At 50.2% G+C, this 14,348-nt stretch overlaps 1 protein-coding gene across 1 annotated transcript in view; it reads left to right on the top strand.

Moving 5' to 3' along the window:
- Positions 1-14,348, top strand: part of LOC138521883 (E3 ubiquitin-protein ligase TRIM39-like) — a 134,899-nt gene that overhangs the window by 2,964 nt on the left and 117,587 nt on the right. Inside the window, exon 2 of the mRNA XM_069635045.1 lies at positions 3,973-4,068. Within this exon, the coding sequence (XP_069491146.1) occupies positions 3,973-4,068 (96 nt within the window). The remainder of the gene's footprint in view (positions 1-3,972; positions 4,069-14,348) is intronic.

The following is a 14,348-nucleotide window of genomic DNA, read 5'->3' as shown; positions in this document are numbered from 1 at the left end:
CACTACACATAAGATGGGGTGTGCTGAACCTACAAAGAGAAAAGGTAAGTAAAGTCAATTTCACTTTACTGTTCTTGGGAACTGTAGTTCACACAAGAAAAGGTAGTTAACCCTTATGAGATATCTAAATGGATTTCTCTGTGACACTGCACTGAAGGTGCTGTGTCACCATACAAAAAGCAGATGCCTATGGAGTTTGTCACACTCCAAAAACAGTGAAAACACAAAAGCCAAATCAGGTAAAAACACACGAGAGAGTGAGAAAAAGGTCTCACTCCAGGGTTAAAATTAAAACCTTCTGCATTCAGCAAAAGAGCTGGGGGTCTCTCAGGTGGGAGGAATTGGGCACTAAAATGAACATTCTCCCTAACAATACTCAAGAGCACACAATGTTCATATGGCAAGCTTAGGATGAAAGGGTTGTCGCAGTATAAGGGTGACCTAATGTACAAAATACATATGTGACCAGACAGGAACCACATGTCCCACGCTGTGCTCGCCCCCAGAGAGCACACATGCCATGGATAGAACCTTGGATAGAACCTATGTACATGCCTTGGTTTCAGAATCAGGTACTGGGTGGCGACTGCCCGAGAGTACACTTGATGAATGTTGCATGCCTTGGGATCCTAAAGCTCATGGTGAGTGGAGACTTCCCAAGAGTACATGGGGCATGTGTAGTATGTCTTGGGACCCTAAGGACCTGATTCACAGAAACGTTTTATAATGGGGCAATCCCATAGGAAAACCTTCGGTGAATCGGGCCCTAAATCTCCTACTGAGTTTGAGGCTGCCCAACAGTACAGTGGTGTGTGTGTGGCATGTTTGGGACCTTGAATCTCATACTGTGTTGATGCTGCAACAGAGTACATGGGGGGGGGGGGTTATGTCTTTGGGAGCCTAAATCTCATACGGAGTACAGGCTGGCAGAGTACATGGGGTGTATGTGGCAAGTCCTGGGAGCATATATCTCATACTGAGTAAAGGCTACCACAGAGTACAGAGGGTGTAAGTGGCATGTCTTGGGACCCTAGATCTCTTACTGAGTTCGAGGCTGCCCAACAGTACAATGGTGTGTGTGGCATGTTTGCGACCTTGCATCTCATACTGTGTGGAGGCTGCCACAGAGTACAGGGTGTGTGTGTGTGGTATGTCTTGGTCAGTAATACACTGCACAGCTGCTGCTATTCCCCATTATGGGATCCCACATGACATGCAGTATTTCTGCATGGACAGTTGCTGCAGCTTTACATGCCAGTATTAACTCCATGTCAAAGCAGCAGATTGTTGGTGTGGGTTCTAACCCCATAAACTGGCAAAGCGGTGGCCTGACTTCTAATGAGGCTCTTCTTTTAAGGAAATACATAAATGGAGGTTGTTCCCCAATTAACCCCTAAAATCTCACTTCTTTTGAATGCAGCCCCTCTTCTGACTCTAGTCCTCTTTCCCCACTGCTCGACTGCAGCCCCCACTGCCCCCCACTTCACCCAATGGCGAGCTCTCTGCAGATGGGCAATGGTTGTACCCAGCCCTGGGGCACAGTCCCATCACACGCGAGGCTGGTGCTACTCGACTGCAGCCCCACACTTCATCCAATGGCGAGCTCTCTGCAGATGGGCAATGGTTGGACCCGGTCCTGGGGGCAGCCCCATCACACGTGAGGCTGGTGCTACTCGACTGCAGCCCCCCCACTTCATCCAATGGCGAGCTCTCTGCAGATGGGCAATGGACCCAGTCCTGGGGCACAGCCCCATCACACACGAGGCTGGTGCCACAAGACTGCAGCCCCCCACTTCACCCTATGGCAAGCTCTCTGCAGATGGGCAATGGTTGGACCCAGCCCTGGGGCACAGCCCCATCACATGCAAGGCTGGTGCTACTCGATTGCAGTCCCCCACTTCATTCAATGGCGAGCTCTCTGTAGATGGGCAATGGACCCAGCCCTGGGGCGCAGCTCTGGAGCGCAGCCCCATCACATGCAAGGCTGGTGCTACTCGACTGCAGCCCCCCACTTCACCCAATGGCGAGCTCTCTGCAGATGGGCAATGGTTGGACCCAGCCCGGGGGCACAACACCATCACATGCAAAGCTGGTGCTACTCGACTGCAGCCCCCACGTCACCCAATGGCGAGCTCTGCAGATGGGCAATGAACCCAGCCCTGGGGCGCAGTCCCATCACATGCGAGGCTGGTTCTGCTCGACTGCAGCTCCCCACTTCATTCAATGGCGAGCTCTCTGCAGATGGGTAATGGACCCAGCCCTGGGGCGCAGCTCTGGAGCGAAGCCCCATCACATGCAAGGCTGGTGCTACTCGACTGCAGCCCCCCACTTCACCCAATGGCAAGCTCTCTGCAGATGGGCAATGGTTGGACGCAGCCCAGGGGCACAGCACCATCTCGTGTGAGGCTGGTGCTACTTGACTGCAGCCCCCCACTTCATCCAATGGCAAGCTCTCTGCAGATGGGCAATGGTTTGACACAGCCCTGGGGCGCAGGCCCATCGCACACGAGGCTGCTGCCACGAAACTGCAACCCCCCCATTCACCCAATGGTGAGCTCTCTGCAGATGGGACTTCACCCAATGGCGAGCTCTTTGGAGATGGGCAATGGTTGGACCCAGCCCTGGGGCACAGCCCCATCACATGCAAAGCTGGTGCTACTCGACTGCAGCCCCCACTTCATCCAATGGCGAGCTCTCTGCAGATGGGCAATGGTTGGATCCAGCCCAGCCCCATCACACGCGAGGCTGGTGCTACTCGACTGCAGCCCCCCACTTCACCCAATGGCGAGGTCACTGCAGATGGGACTTCACCCAATGGCGAGCTCTCTGCAGACGGGCAATGGCTGGACCCAGCCCTGGGGCGCAGCCCCATCACATGCAAGGCTGGTGCTACTCGACGTTGGAGGAAGAATAGACATGTTCGGCTCAACCCTCATAGGACGGAGGATAAGCTTTTTTTGGGCTATTGGGGGTTGTACACTTTTCTACACTTAGAAAGCCAGAGCTACTGGCTTTGCCAGTGCTTGATTCTCTTTGTTTAGATCTCAAAGTGACAGGCCATTTAAGTGTAAATCACTGTGAAACGTGTTCTTATCGAGGAGGTGGTGCTGGGAGTCTACCGTACATTAGTGTCAGTACCAGATGGAACGCCCGTGGCTTCACTTCTGGCCTATAACTAGGGTGCGGGCCGATAATGCATGTTAAATCCTTCCCCCCCCTGGGTTGCCTTTTCATAGTAAATTATAGTTCATTTTAAGGTTTCTGCTTAACCTTTGCTCTCTGATCAGTGCAAAGCATGTAACATGGCATGTGCCCAGAATGTGACCTCACACATGACCTCACGTGTGCCATGTGTGGATATCCCAAGCCTCCCTGTGGGTGCTCCTGCTGAGGGTGCAATTTCCGGGACCATAAGTCTCCCACTGTAGGAGTGTCTGCTGAGGAGCACTAGGTGTGTTTGTGGCAGGTCAAGGATCTCAGATCAAGTTACATATGTGTCGTGGGTGGTGTCATCATTCATATTTAATGGGGGAAAGGGTATGAGGATTGATGACCTTAGGACCTCTATGAACAGAGTGTCTTCCAAGATGGATGAGCTATGGATTGTAACCCAGTCTATGGGGAGCAGCTGGAAGACTGAGGGAGCATTCTCTATAGACTGTCCATTAGCCTATGGGAGCATCCAGGAGTCTGAGGGAGCATTCTCTATAGACTGTACATTAGCCTATGGGAGAAGCTAGGAGTCTAGGGGAGCATACATTATACACTGTACATTAGCCTATGGGAGCAGCTGGTAGTCTGAGGGAACATGTATTGTAGACTGTACGTGAGTTTAAGGGAACATATTCTTTATAGACTATATATAAGAATAGGGAACCAGCTAGCATGTCCTGGGAGCCTTCTGCCTTGTTCTGTGTAGATGATTCATTTGCAGGAAATCTTTTGACTAACAAACTGGTTTTATTCTTTTAGGATCAACTTTACAGCCACATGGAGCATCTGAAAAAAGAGCTGAAGGAGCTGCAGGAGTGGGTAGAGGAAGAAAGCAGGAAAGCATCCGAGCTCGAGGTGAGAGCAATGGCTTCATATATGTGTAGAGAGGCTCAGGGCAGAGAGGCACGAGGGTGCCTTCGAGAGTCCATGGAGCAGTGCTGGAGGGCTGAGATACGAGACATCCCCTGAGAGTACAGGGAGCAGAGCTGGAGGGGAGAGATACGAGACATCCCCTGAGAGTACAGGGAGCAGAGCTGGAGGGGAGAGATACGAGACATCCCGAGAGTACAGAGAGCAGAGGTGGAGGGGAGAGATACGAGACATCCCCTGAGAGTACAGGGAGCAGAGCTGAAGGGGAGAGATACGAGACATCCCCTAAGAGAGCAGAGCTGGAGGGGAGAGAGACGAGACCTCCCCTGAGAGTACAGAGAGCAGAGCTGGATGGGAGAGATATGAGACATCCCCAGAGAGCAGAGCTGGAGGCGAGAGATGCGAGACATCCCCTGAGAGTACAGGGAGCCGAGCTGGAGGGGAGAGATACGAGACATCCCCTGAGAGTACAGAGTGCAGAGCTGGAGGAGAGCGATACGAGACATCCCCTGAGAGTACAGAGAGCAGAGCACGAAGGGGAAATACGAGATATCCATGAGTACATGGAGCAGAGCTGGATGGGAGCGATACGAGACATCCCCTGAGAGTACAGGAAGCAGAGCAGGATGGGTGAGATACGAGACATCCCCTAAGAGCACAGGGAGCAATGCTGGATGGGAGAGATATGAGACATCCTGAAAGTAAAGGGAGCAGAGCTGGGTGGGTGAGATACAAGACATCCCGAGAGAGCAGAGCTAGAGAGGAGAGATACAAGACATCCCTGAGAGTTCAGAGAGCAGAGCTGAAGGGGAGAGATATGAGACATCCCCTGAGAGTACAGAGAGCAGAGCTGGATGGGAGTGGTGTTAGGGAGAATTCTCTGTTTAGGCTGAATTTCCTAACCTAGTGAGTCCCCCAGCAGCTTTGCTGGATTTCTGGAGTTTGTTTTTTTCCATCCTGCCAAGAGTGGGACTCTTTTTCTCCCGCTCTTGGACATGTATGTGTGTAATTCCTTTGAATGTCAATGTGTTCTATGGGCTATGGGGTCTTTTACTCCATAGGGTCTCATATGTTTTTCTATGTGTGTTACACCGCACCCTACGTGCCGTAGCACTGGGGCGTCCTAGCGGACCCCCACCATAGACTCCATACCCGGGGACTGACTACTGTCTCCCGGGCATGTAAAGTCACCATTGGCTTTACTAGACCTAAATTTACTAACAGAACTAGTACAAACCATCTTATTGTGGACGTACTAGTAGGGGTAATTCGATTACTCCTGGATCCGTTATTTGAGGGGGCACTGTCCCGTCCCCCCTTGTTGAGTTTTGGCTGGTGGCAGTGGAAACTACTTGTTATGTTCGACCCCGAACATAACCCTATGGGATTCGTCCCATTGTTGGAGATTGATACTTTTTCTCGTTAATCTCTAACGTACCACCGGTCTACTTATCTTAAATAAGTTTATCGGATGGTATTTTCTGCCAGAACTCGGTTTATAAAATGGCGTCTGTGTTCGTCTCTGTGACTCCTAAACCAAAGGTTGAGCCCTTTGTTCCACTTTTGGCGGGCTCTGTACAGAGACCCTCCAAAGTGGTGCCATTCTGTCTGGGTTACCACAGGGGTGTGGGAGGGGGTTTAGGCACTCTGGACCGAGTTGCCTTGCCAACTCCGGTCGCACTCTGGAGTGATTGGCCCAAGTGGTGAGCCTCCCCGCTCACCACTTAGCATGTGTTGATTGACAGCTAGGCTGAATGAATGGGGGTTTTCTGCATAAAAGCAGGGCTTTTGGGACTGGATCTTCAGAAGTCGCCACAGGACCTAAGAATCCGACGAGGGTAACGCTGAGCCGACCTGCACGACGACACCTCCGGTGCAGCCCTGCGGAACCGACTCACCAATTCCCGACGACAGAGGAGATCTCCCTGCCGGAGAGTCTCTTCGCCTGACTGGTGGGAACAACCAGTCCCCTTTGCTTTTTATTCGCCTCGGGACGCAGTGGTCGAATTGCCCGTGCAGAGCACCTCGGCAACCGGATAGCCACTACCCCTGTACCGCGACCAAAAGGTGGTGCCTTGTGACGGACCACTCCGCGGCTGGTCTGGACTTCACTTTTCCTCGACGACGAGAACATCTCTACTCTTGGCAAAGACCCGACGTGCATCCACCACCAGGAACAACTGCCGCCGCCGGAGCTGCCCTCCACAACAAGGTACCGTGTCCGCCTGGCTTCCCTTTCGATCGGTTCGAATGAGGTGTCTTAATCCTCTCCTTTCCGTTGGGTCGCCTCCAAGCTTTCTCACGTATTGTTCTGAACTGGTTCAATCTGCCGATAACAATTTGCTACAAAGACTCGAACGCATTTCCACTAGAGACTTTTGGGACATATCGCCTTGCCTCTCTCCGAGTGGGCCTGGCCTCTGAACTTTATGATCTATTGTGGTTCTTGCCTTCTTGCCTTGCATTTTTCCCGTGAAGTATTGAACTGTGTTGATTTCGTAACCTGCCTATTTTTTTCTCCCGTCCTAACTAATATTAGAGTGCCATCTAGGTTGAGGCATACACCTCTGTCTGCAAATAAGTGGTGCTGGTATAACCTAGACTTGTCGAAATATTGTTAGGGGGATTGATCGCTTCTTCTTCGTAGAGTAATTGTGTTTGATTTGTTTGCCGTGATAGTGCCATAGTGTTTTTGATAGATGTTTCGTTATAAATAAATACCTTAATATCTTTACACTGAGCCTCGTTGCGTGTTCGCTTGTCTTACTGTGAAGAATTGCCCTATTTTGTATACTCCACATACTGCTTAACTCTTCTTGAGAGAAGTCTGACTGCTCAGCCACAGCTACCAAGTGAATCTGTGTGGTACAGACTGCTACCAAGTGGGTTTACTGCCAAACACCTGTAGTCCTAAATCTTTTGCAGTGGTCCCAGAGCGAACTGCACAGGTTTCCGCCTAACAAGAGGTACGAGACATCCCCTGACAGTACAGGGAGCAGAGCTGGGTGGGAGAGGTATGAGACATCCCCTGAGAGTACAGGGAGCAGAGCTGGAGGGGGAAATACGAGACATCCCCTGAGAGTACGGGGAACAGAGCTAGAGGGGAGGGATACGAGACATCCCCTGAGAGTACAGGGAGCAGAGCTGGAGGGGAGAGATACAAGACATCTCCTGAGACTACAGAGAGCAGAGCTGGAGGGGAGAGATATGAGACATCTATTGAGAGTACATGGAGAAGTGCTGGAGGTGGGAGAGATTAGACATCCACAGCCAGGTGGATGAGCTGGAAATCCGACATGGGGCATCCTATGAAAGTAACAAAAAGCATAAATGGGGGTCAGAGACATAAGGCCCCCTGAAAGTGTGCAGCGAGTGGTAGAGGTGGGTCATGGGGGCAATGATGAGTGACGCTCTTGCACTGTGTCTCAGGTCTATAGGTTGCTGTTCATCCTACGAGGACCTTTACATAAGTGGGTGCTGCCCTCAGAACATGAACCAAATGCTGAGTCCAGAAGTCTCCAAAGTCACACCTTCATTTCTGTTTGTAGGGTCAATGCTGCTTTGGGATTCCATATTCTAACACACTGTATTTGGGAACATGTGAGAGAACCCACACTTTCATCAGGGCCACTTGCATTCACTCTGATGCTTGAGGACTCTCTTGATCCTGGAGAGAGAGCATCCCCTAGACTCCCAGGCTTTCCTATGGATCTGCTGGTGAGATCTATATGGGTTTTATTCAGTGACAAATGGTTGCCTGTGTTTCCCAGAGGCTAATGGCATTAAACTTGCCCTGGGTGCAGAGTGCCAATAGACTGTTATATCTGCCTTGTTGTGACATCTAGAGGCTCTGGAGCTGTGCGAGTGGCAGGAAACGTTGTCTGTGAATGTCTCTTCTTTCAGTGTTGGGGAGATTCGTTTCCTTGCATGGTACCATATCCCAATCTCCCCACCTTTTTCCCCTTTCGAGTCTCACTTTTCCATACCTATGGGACACATGTGCTTTAGCTGTGGGGCTTGAAGCTGACCAGTATGGGCATGTCCCGGTCATCGTCACAAGGATCAGGGAATGACATTACCAGGTCCTAGAAGCCAACAGTACCAGGAAGAACTCTTAAGAAAATATCCCAAGGACAAGTTTCCCAGACCATTTTGAAGGACCAAACACATAAGGACTACATCTCCAAGAATTCCCTCTCACAAAGGGGAAACCTGGAGCAGATCCATGAAAAACATCTACAGGTTCAAGGGAAAGAAGACTATGGGGAAACCCTAATCATCTCACAGAAGTAGATTCCTAGCCCTCAAAAGAACAGTTATGGAAGACACACACCTCTCTCTGAGTTAACGGCAACTGGGACTGGGAGAAGCACAACTCTTCCCGGTGCAAGAATCGGTCACACAGAGAGGACTTCACTTCTTCCCCCACCCCCAGCCCCCATACAGGAAGACTTGAAGGACAGGAAACACATGTTTTTCCTACAGCTTCAACCCTGGTAGAAAGACTGTTTCTTGTAACCAACGCCCCATTGAAAGCAATAGAAGAAACACCCACATAACACTGAATCCAGGAGAATTTGCTTCTAAACTCCCAGTTCAACAAAAGAACTCTATAGCACACAAACTAACCTGCTGAGTAGAATGGACTCCAAGGAGGGGCAGTCCGGCATCCAGAGTGGGACAGTCGAGGGAGCAGCTCACATCTCCACACAGAAAAGAAATCCAAAATAGCAGCTTGCCTAGTTTAAGACTATCACAAACCCAGGACTACACAGCATTCGTGGCAGTGAGCATGCGCAGACAAAGCAGCTGACATTTCCAGCCACTCGGGGAGAAGCTTCTCAGGTTAGACCCTGTATAAAGGCCAGTTCCCTTGGCAACAGTAATGGAGAGTACGGGATTAAAGAGGTGGTGTGTTGTCATTTAGAGAGCTGGAGAACTGGTGGATAAGGAGACTAGGACAGTGGAGTGGTGGAGGCGATGCTCCAAGGAGTAGAGAGGAGGCAGACTGTAAAACCTGGCGAGCGGAATAAGGAGAAAACCTGGAGAGTGGAAAAGGCGAAGAGAAAGAGAAAACCCAGAGCATGAAGGAAGGTGGAAAGAAAACCCAGAGAGTAGAAAAAGGTGGATGAAAGGGAAAACCTAGCAAGTGGAGGAACGTAGAGTGAAAAAGGAAACCGGCCAGCAGAAGGGGGCAGAGAGAAAGAAAACCTGCAGAGTGGAGGAAGGTGGAAGAGGAGAACACAAAAGGTGAGACGACTAGGGTGAGCGGGGTAGCTTGTCTCAGGCGGAGATGGGAGCTGTGGCCCACAAAAAGGCAGCAGAAATAAAGGCAAGAGGCTGTGACTAAAGTGAAGACAGAGAGAGACAAGGTGTGAGCACTGGCCAGAGAGAGAGTAGAGTAGAGTGAAATGTAGAAGGCATGTCCAGAGAGTAGAGTAGAGTGAAATGTAGAAGGCATGTTCAAGGAGAAAGGGGAGGAAAAATAGGCCACAGCTCTGAATTAAGTAAAATGCGCAGAGAACAAATGCTCAAACTAGACCTAAATAAAATGAGGAAGAAGAGGAGGCTCAGGCCCTGGCAAAGGAAAAAGCAGAGAAAGAAAAGGTGATGGTCCTGGCCAGACAGAAAAAGGGGAAAAGTGGGCTAGTCACTTCACTAATACCCAAAGACAGTAGGGGGAGTGGCCAGGGCACTAACCTAGGAAGAAGACAAGCCAGAGTGGCCGAGCACCAACCCAGGACAGACTATTTCATAGTGCAGGAGCACTCCAAAAACCCTGAGAAACTAGCAACCATCCTGGCAAAGCAAATCAACCACACACACGCACACAGCCCGTGATCAGGGTTTCACTCTGTGTGAGATCACATGACTGAAATGTCAAGATGAAGACCTAGTCACCTCCACTGGATATGATGCAAATTTATCAAGCATTAGATGGCACGCAGCTGATGCATGCTTTTTTTAATGAAATCTGGAAGAAACGTAAAAATCAACATTTTCTCAGACACCCCACAATCTTTTTCAAACTGTGATTGACGTTTTTTAGAGATATTTGTTGATGCATTATCATGCAACATAAACAATATACCTTTGTGCCATTTTATATATTTCGTTGTGTTCGTTCAGACCTGATTTTTAAGCACTGTGCTGGGAGACACGTGTGCAGAGTAATGGGAAATGTCAGTGCCTTTGTAAGAATGAGCTCTCTGGCCTTGTACACGAGGGGACCCCAAACCCACTCCACGGGGGCCAAAGGTTTATCCTGTATGTAATGCTTAGCAAGTTTGTGCAACATGAATTCACACTTTCTTCCACTAGATGGCAACAAAGCAACACCACACCGCCAGCACGGCACACCCAGAGGAGACATTTGAGGCTACACTTTCACCTCTCAGAGCATGACTGAGAGACAATTGTGTTTGAAGCAACACTTTCAACTTTGTGAAGCACATTTCAGTATGGAGTAGGAGAAATACAGAGAGACAGAGAGAGAGAGAGAGAGAGAGAGAGAGAGAGAGACAGAGCTCAGAGAAAATACTGCTTCCTGCCCCCACCAAAAGAGTATAGCTAAAAACACACACCTGTCTGTGCCCGCTCACCACTAAGAGAGTAGAGCACACACCCTGTCATCCCGCTGCCTACTCAACACAAACAGGCCCACTGCCTTGCGCCCCCTCCGTGCCCCCTCTGCCAAAGGATACGCACCAACCCACCTCCAGGCCCACTGCCCTGCACCTCCCAACACCCCTCAAGCTCCCACTGCCAAAGGATACACACCAAGCTACCTCGGCCTGCAAGCCTACTGCCCCACCCCACCAGCTCTGTAAGGAAGGCATGGTATCCAACAGTAAGACAGACACAAGTGACCACAGTTCAAGGGTGTGTATTGAACGTCATTCGCCTATCTAACCGTAAATCTAAAGATGGGAGCAAGCTACGGCCATCAAATAATAATGCAGTCCTAGTGGTGTCTTGTCAAAATAAAAGGGCCTATACTAATAAACCTATTGCCAATCCTTACTTCTAAATACAAATAGTGTGGGAAACAATGTTATGCAAAAGAAAAGTGTTCAAGAAATGATATGTCAGGATATTCAAGCCGTTGGCTTCCCTTCCCCACGTTTTCAGCACGGTACAAGGCGGCACACTTGAGCTTAGCACATTCTCTGGGACCTCTCTGTCAAAGGTACTTTAGCTTGCTTTAAAGTTTAATCACTCATCAGCAGTTTACCATGACTCGCGTCTCTTATCACACGCGTTTTAGCAATGTTTATTCCAGCGCTCGCCATACAATATTGCTGCTTGCAACCTTGGCTTCAACACAGACCGGTCTCGTATCGGTCTCCCCAACTAACAGGCTGTGTTGCTTTCACTGAAGCGGCCCTGTGTGCCCCACGTATCTCCGACACACAACGCAGGATTCTTCAGCCTGTTTTCCTGACCTTATATTTTTCAATTTCGAGGGCTCATGAAAGTAACGGTTCCTTGTCAAAAGGGTCAAGGGAACTTCCCTGTTTGCTCAAGGGAACTTCCCTCTTTGCAATCCCCTCCTGTTTCGCCGTCTTTCTCCTCTTGCTAAACTTCCATCTTGGAACTGCTGTTTTCTCTTGAGCTTTGCATTGCTCGGAGTGTGCTCTTGTGCTCTGTCTTTTATCCGTATGGGGAAGTGTAATGGAAGTCGGGTATGAGTGATGGTCAGTAATTGCCTGACCATTGTATTGGGACACGTCAGGTATGCAGCTCAGGTGTTAGTCTGTTTTCCCTTAGAGCGGGCTGCCAGTGAGAGTGTTTGTGTTGCAAAAGGCGGGGTGGGGGGCTAGAGTTCCTAAACATGCTACCGGGTAGGATAGGGTAAAGATGTTACAAGGAAGGGGGCACTGCGTCTCACCATCCAGTGTCCCACTCCCACTCTCTAAAGACCCCTCACCCAGGTGATCCTCCCGCACTGATACACCCCCAGGAACTGGATCGAAAAGCGATGGCCGTGTCCTGGCCACCTGGATGACCGATCCCCGGGGACTAGTGGGTGAGACACCTTCTGGTTTCTCACAGCTCACACTGCCAAAGGATACACGCCAAGCTACCTCAGCCTCCAGGCCCACTGTACTGCCCCCCCTACTGCCAAAGGATACTCGCTGAGCTACCTCAGTCTTCAGGCCTACTGCCCTGCCCCCCACCCCCAAATCCCCACTGCCAAAGGGCACACGCCAAGTTACCTCAGCCTCCAGGCCCACTGCCCTGCACCCCCTCAGCTTCCACTGCCAAAGGATACACGCCTAGCTACCTCAGCATCCAGGCCCACTGCCCTGCACCCCACACCCTCCTGCAGCTTCCTCAGCCAAAGGATACACGCCAAGCTACCTCAGCCTCCAGGCCCACTTCCCTGCACCCCACACCCCCAAGCTCCCACTGCCAAAGGATACACGCCAAGCTACCTCAGCCTCCAGGCCCGCTTCCCTGCACCCCTCCCCAAGCTCCCACTGCCAAAGGATACACACTAAGCTACCTCAACCTCCGGGCCCACTGCCCTGCCCCCCCCTTCCCCAAGCCCCCTCTTCTAATGGTTACACGACAAGCCACCTCAACCCAAAAGAGGTCAACATATTGTAATATTGACGTACCTATTACAGTTGAATATCTGCTTACATGGACGTATTGGAATATATATATTTATTTATGTATTGCATTTGTAAAGCGCACAAAACCCGAAGGCATCAAGGCGCTGTTGCAGGAACCAGTTGCATGTGGCCATTTGGGAGGGTAAGTTTACAGTCAGAAAGTTACATGATCCATTTAGGCGAGGGAGAATACAGTTAGAAAGAAAGCTGTTGCATGCAGACACAGGTGGGAGATTACAACAGTGGTGTCTTACAGGCAAAGGGACAGAGAAGTAATTCATTCATTAAGTGAACAACCAGGTTTTGAGAGCCTTGCAGATGACCCAATAGAATTCTGCGTCCCTCAGCGCATGGGGAGGGAGTTTCATTGTTTGGCAGCAATGGAGGGAAAGCTAGAGCCTCCCGCTTTGGCGCCTTTCAATTTAGGCTTGACCAGGCGATGGATGTAGGGGGTTCTGGTGGGCCTATACAAGCAGGTCTTTGTGATTTTCTAGGACAAGTAGGGTGGGGCAGATCCTTAGATGCACCTGTGGGTGATGGAAAGGGTCTTGAACCTGATCGAGATTTGTTCCATTTTAGGGATGTTTAATGCTGCATTCGTTTGGATTGTTTGAAATTTCTGTATGTTGTGTGTGGAGGTGCCCGCAAAGAGTACATTGCAGTAATCTAATCTGGCACCTACCACAGCCATAGCAATCGTTAGGCAACTATCTGTAGATAGGAAGGGCCTGGCTGCATTTATCAATTTGGTGGTGTAGGCTGCTGAGGAGGAAATAGCATTCAACTGGGGAGTCAGGGATAGGGTAAAGTCAAGGTATACTCCCAGCATTTTTATTAGAGGGAGACAGTGATCTGAGTGCTGTCGATGTTGAATGCTGAGTAAAGTTCTTTTAGCACTGTGGCGGGACCGACCAGAAGGAGCTCGGTCTTCTCGTCATTCAGGTATAGGCCATGCATTGCCATCCAGGCTTGAATGGTCGCATAGGCTGTGTTCAGGGTGTCTGTGTTGTTGGAGTAGATTCCAGATGGGGGCAAAAGAATATACGTGTCGTCGGCATAGTTAGTGCAGGCTATGCCAAGGGAGTCCAAGAGTGGTTTAGTGAATATAAATTATAAATTGTATAGTGTGGGAGAGACACAAGACCCTTGTTGAACCCCACATTTGATTGGAGCTGGAGGAGCGCTTGCATTTTCCGCAAAGACCCTCATGACTCTGCCTTCTAAGAAGGAGGCGATTCAGGTCTTAGCTTCCAGTGAGAATGATGCTGAGGTGGTCAGGTGATTGCAAAGAATTTTGTGATCGACTAGGTCGAAGAAAGAGTAGCAGGACAGGGTTCCCCACATCCCTGAGCTTGTTGATCTGGTTTTTGAGGTGAAGGAGTGCTGACTCTGTGCCATGACCGGGCCGGAAGCCAGATTGCCAGACTCCCAAGATGTGGTTGGTTTCCAGGTGGTGCTGGATTTGGACATATGCTGCTCTGTCCAGGATTTTCAGTAATAAGAGGACTGTGGTAATCGTCTGGTAGTTGTTTTGGGAGTGCTGGGTCCAAGGTGGGTTTGTTTTAGTTGGGGCAGAACCTAGGCTTCCTTAAGGCTGGAAGGGACTGAGCCTGTCTCGAAGGAGGCATTAATGAAGGCTGTGAT

The sequence above is a fragment of the Ambystoma mexicanum genome, chromosome 13 (assembly GCF_040938575.1).
Source record: "Ambystoma mexicanum isolate Mex_15411 chromosome 13, UKY_AmexF1_1, whole genome shotgun sequence".
NCBI lineage: Eukaryota > Metazoa > Chordata > Amphibia > Caudata > Ambystomatidae > Ambystoma > Ambystoma mexicanum.
Note: the sequence above shows the minus strand (reverse complement) of the source record. Positions and strands in the feature narration are given on the sequence as shown.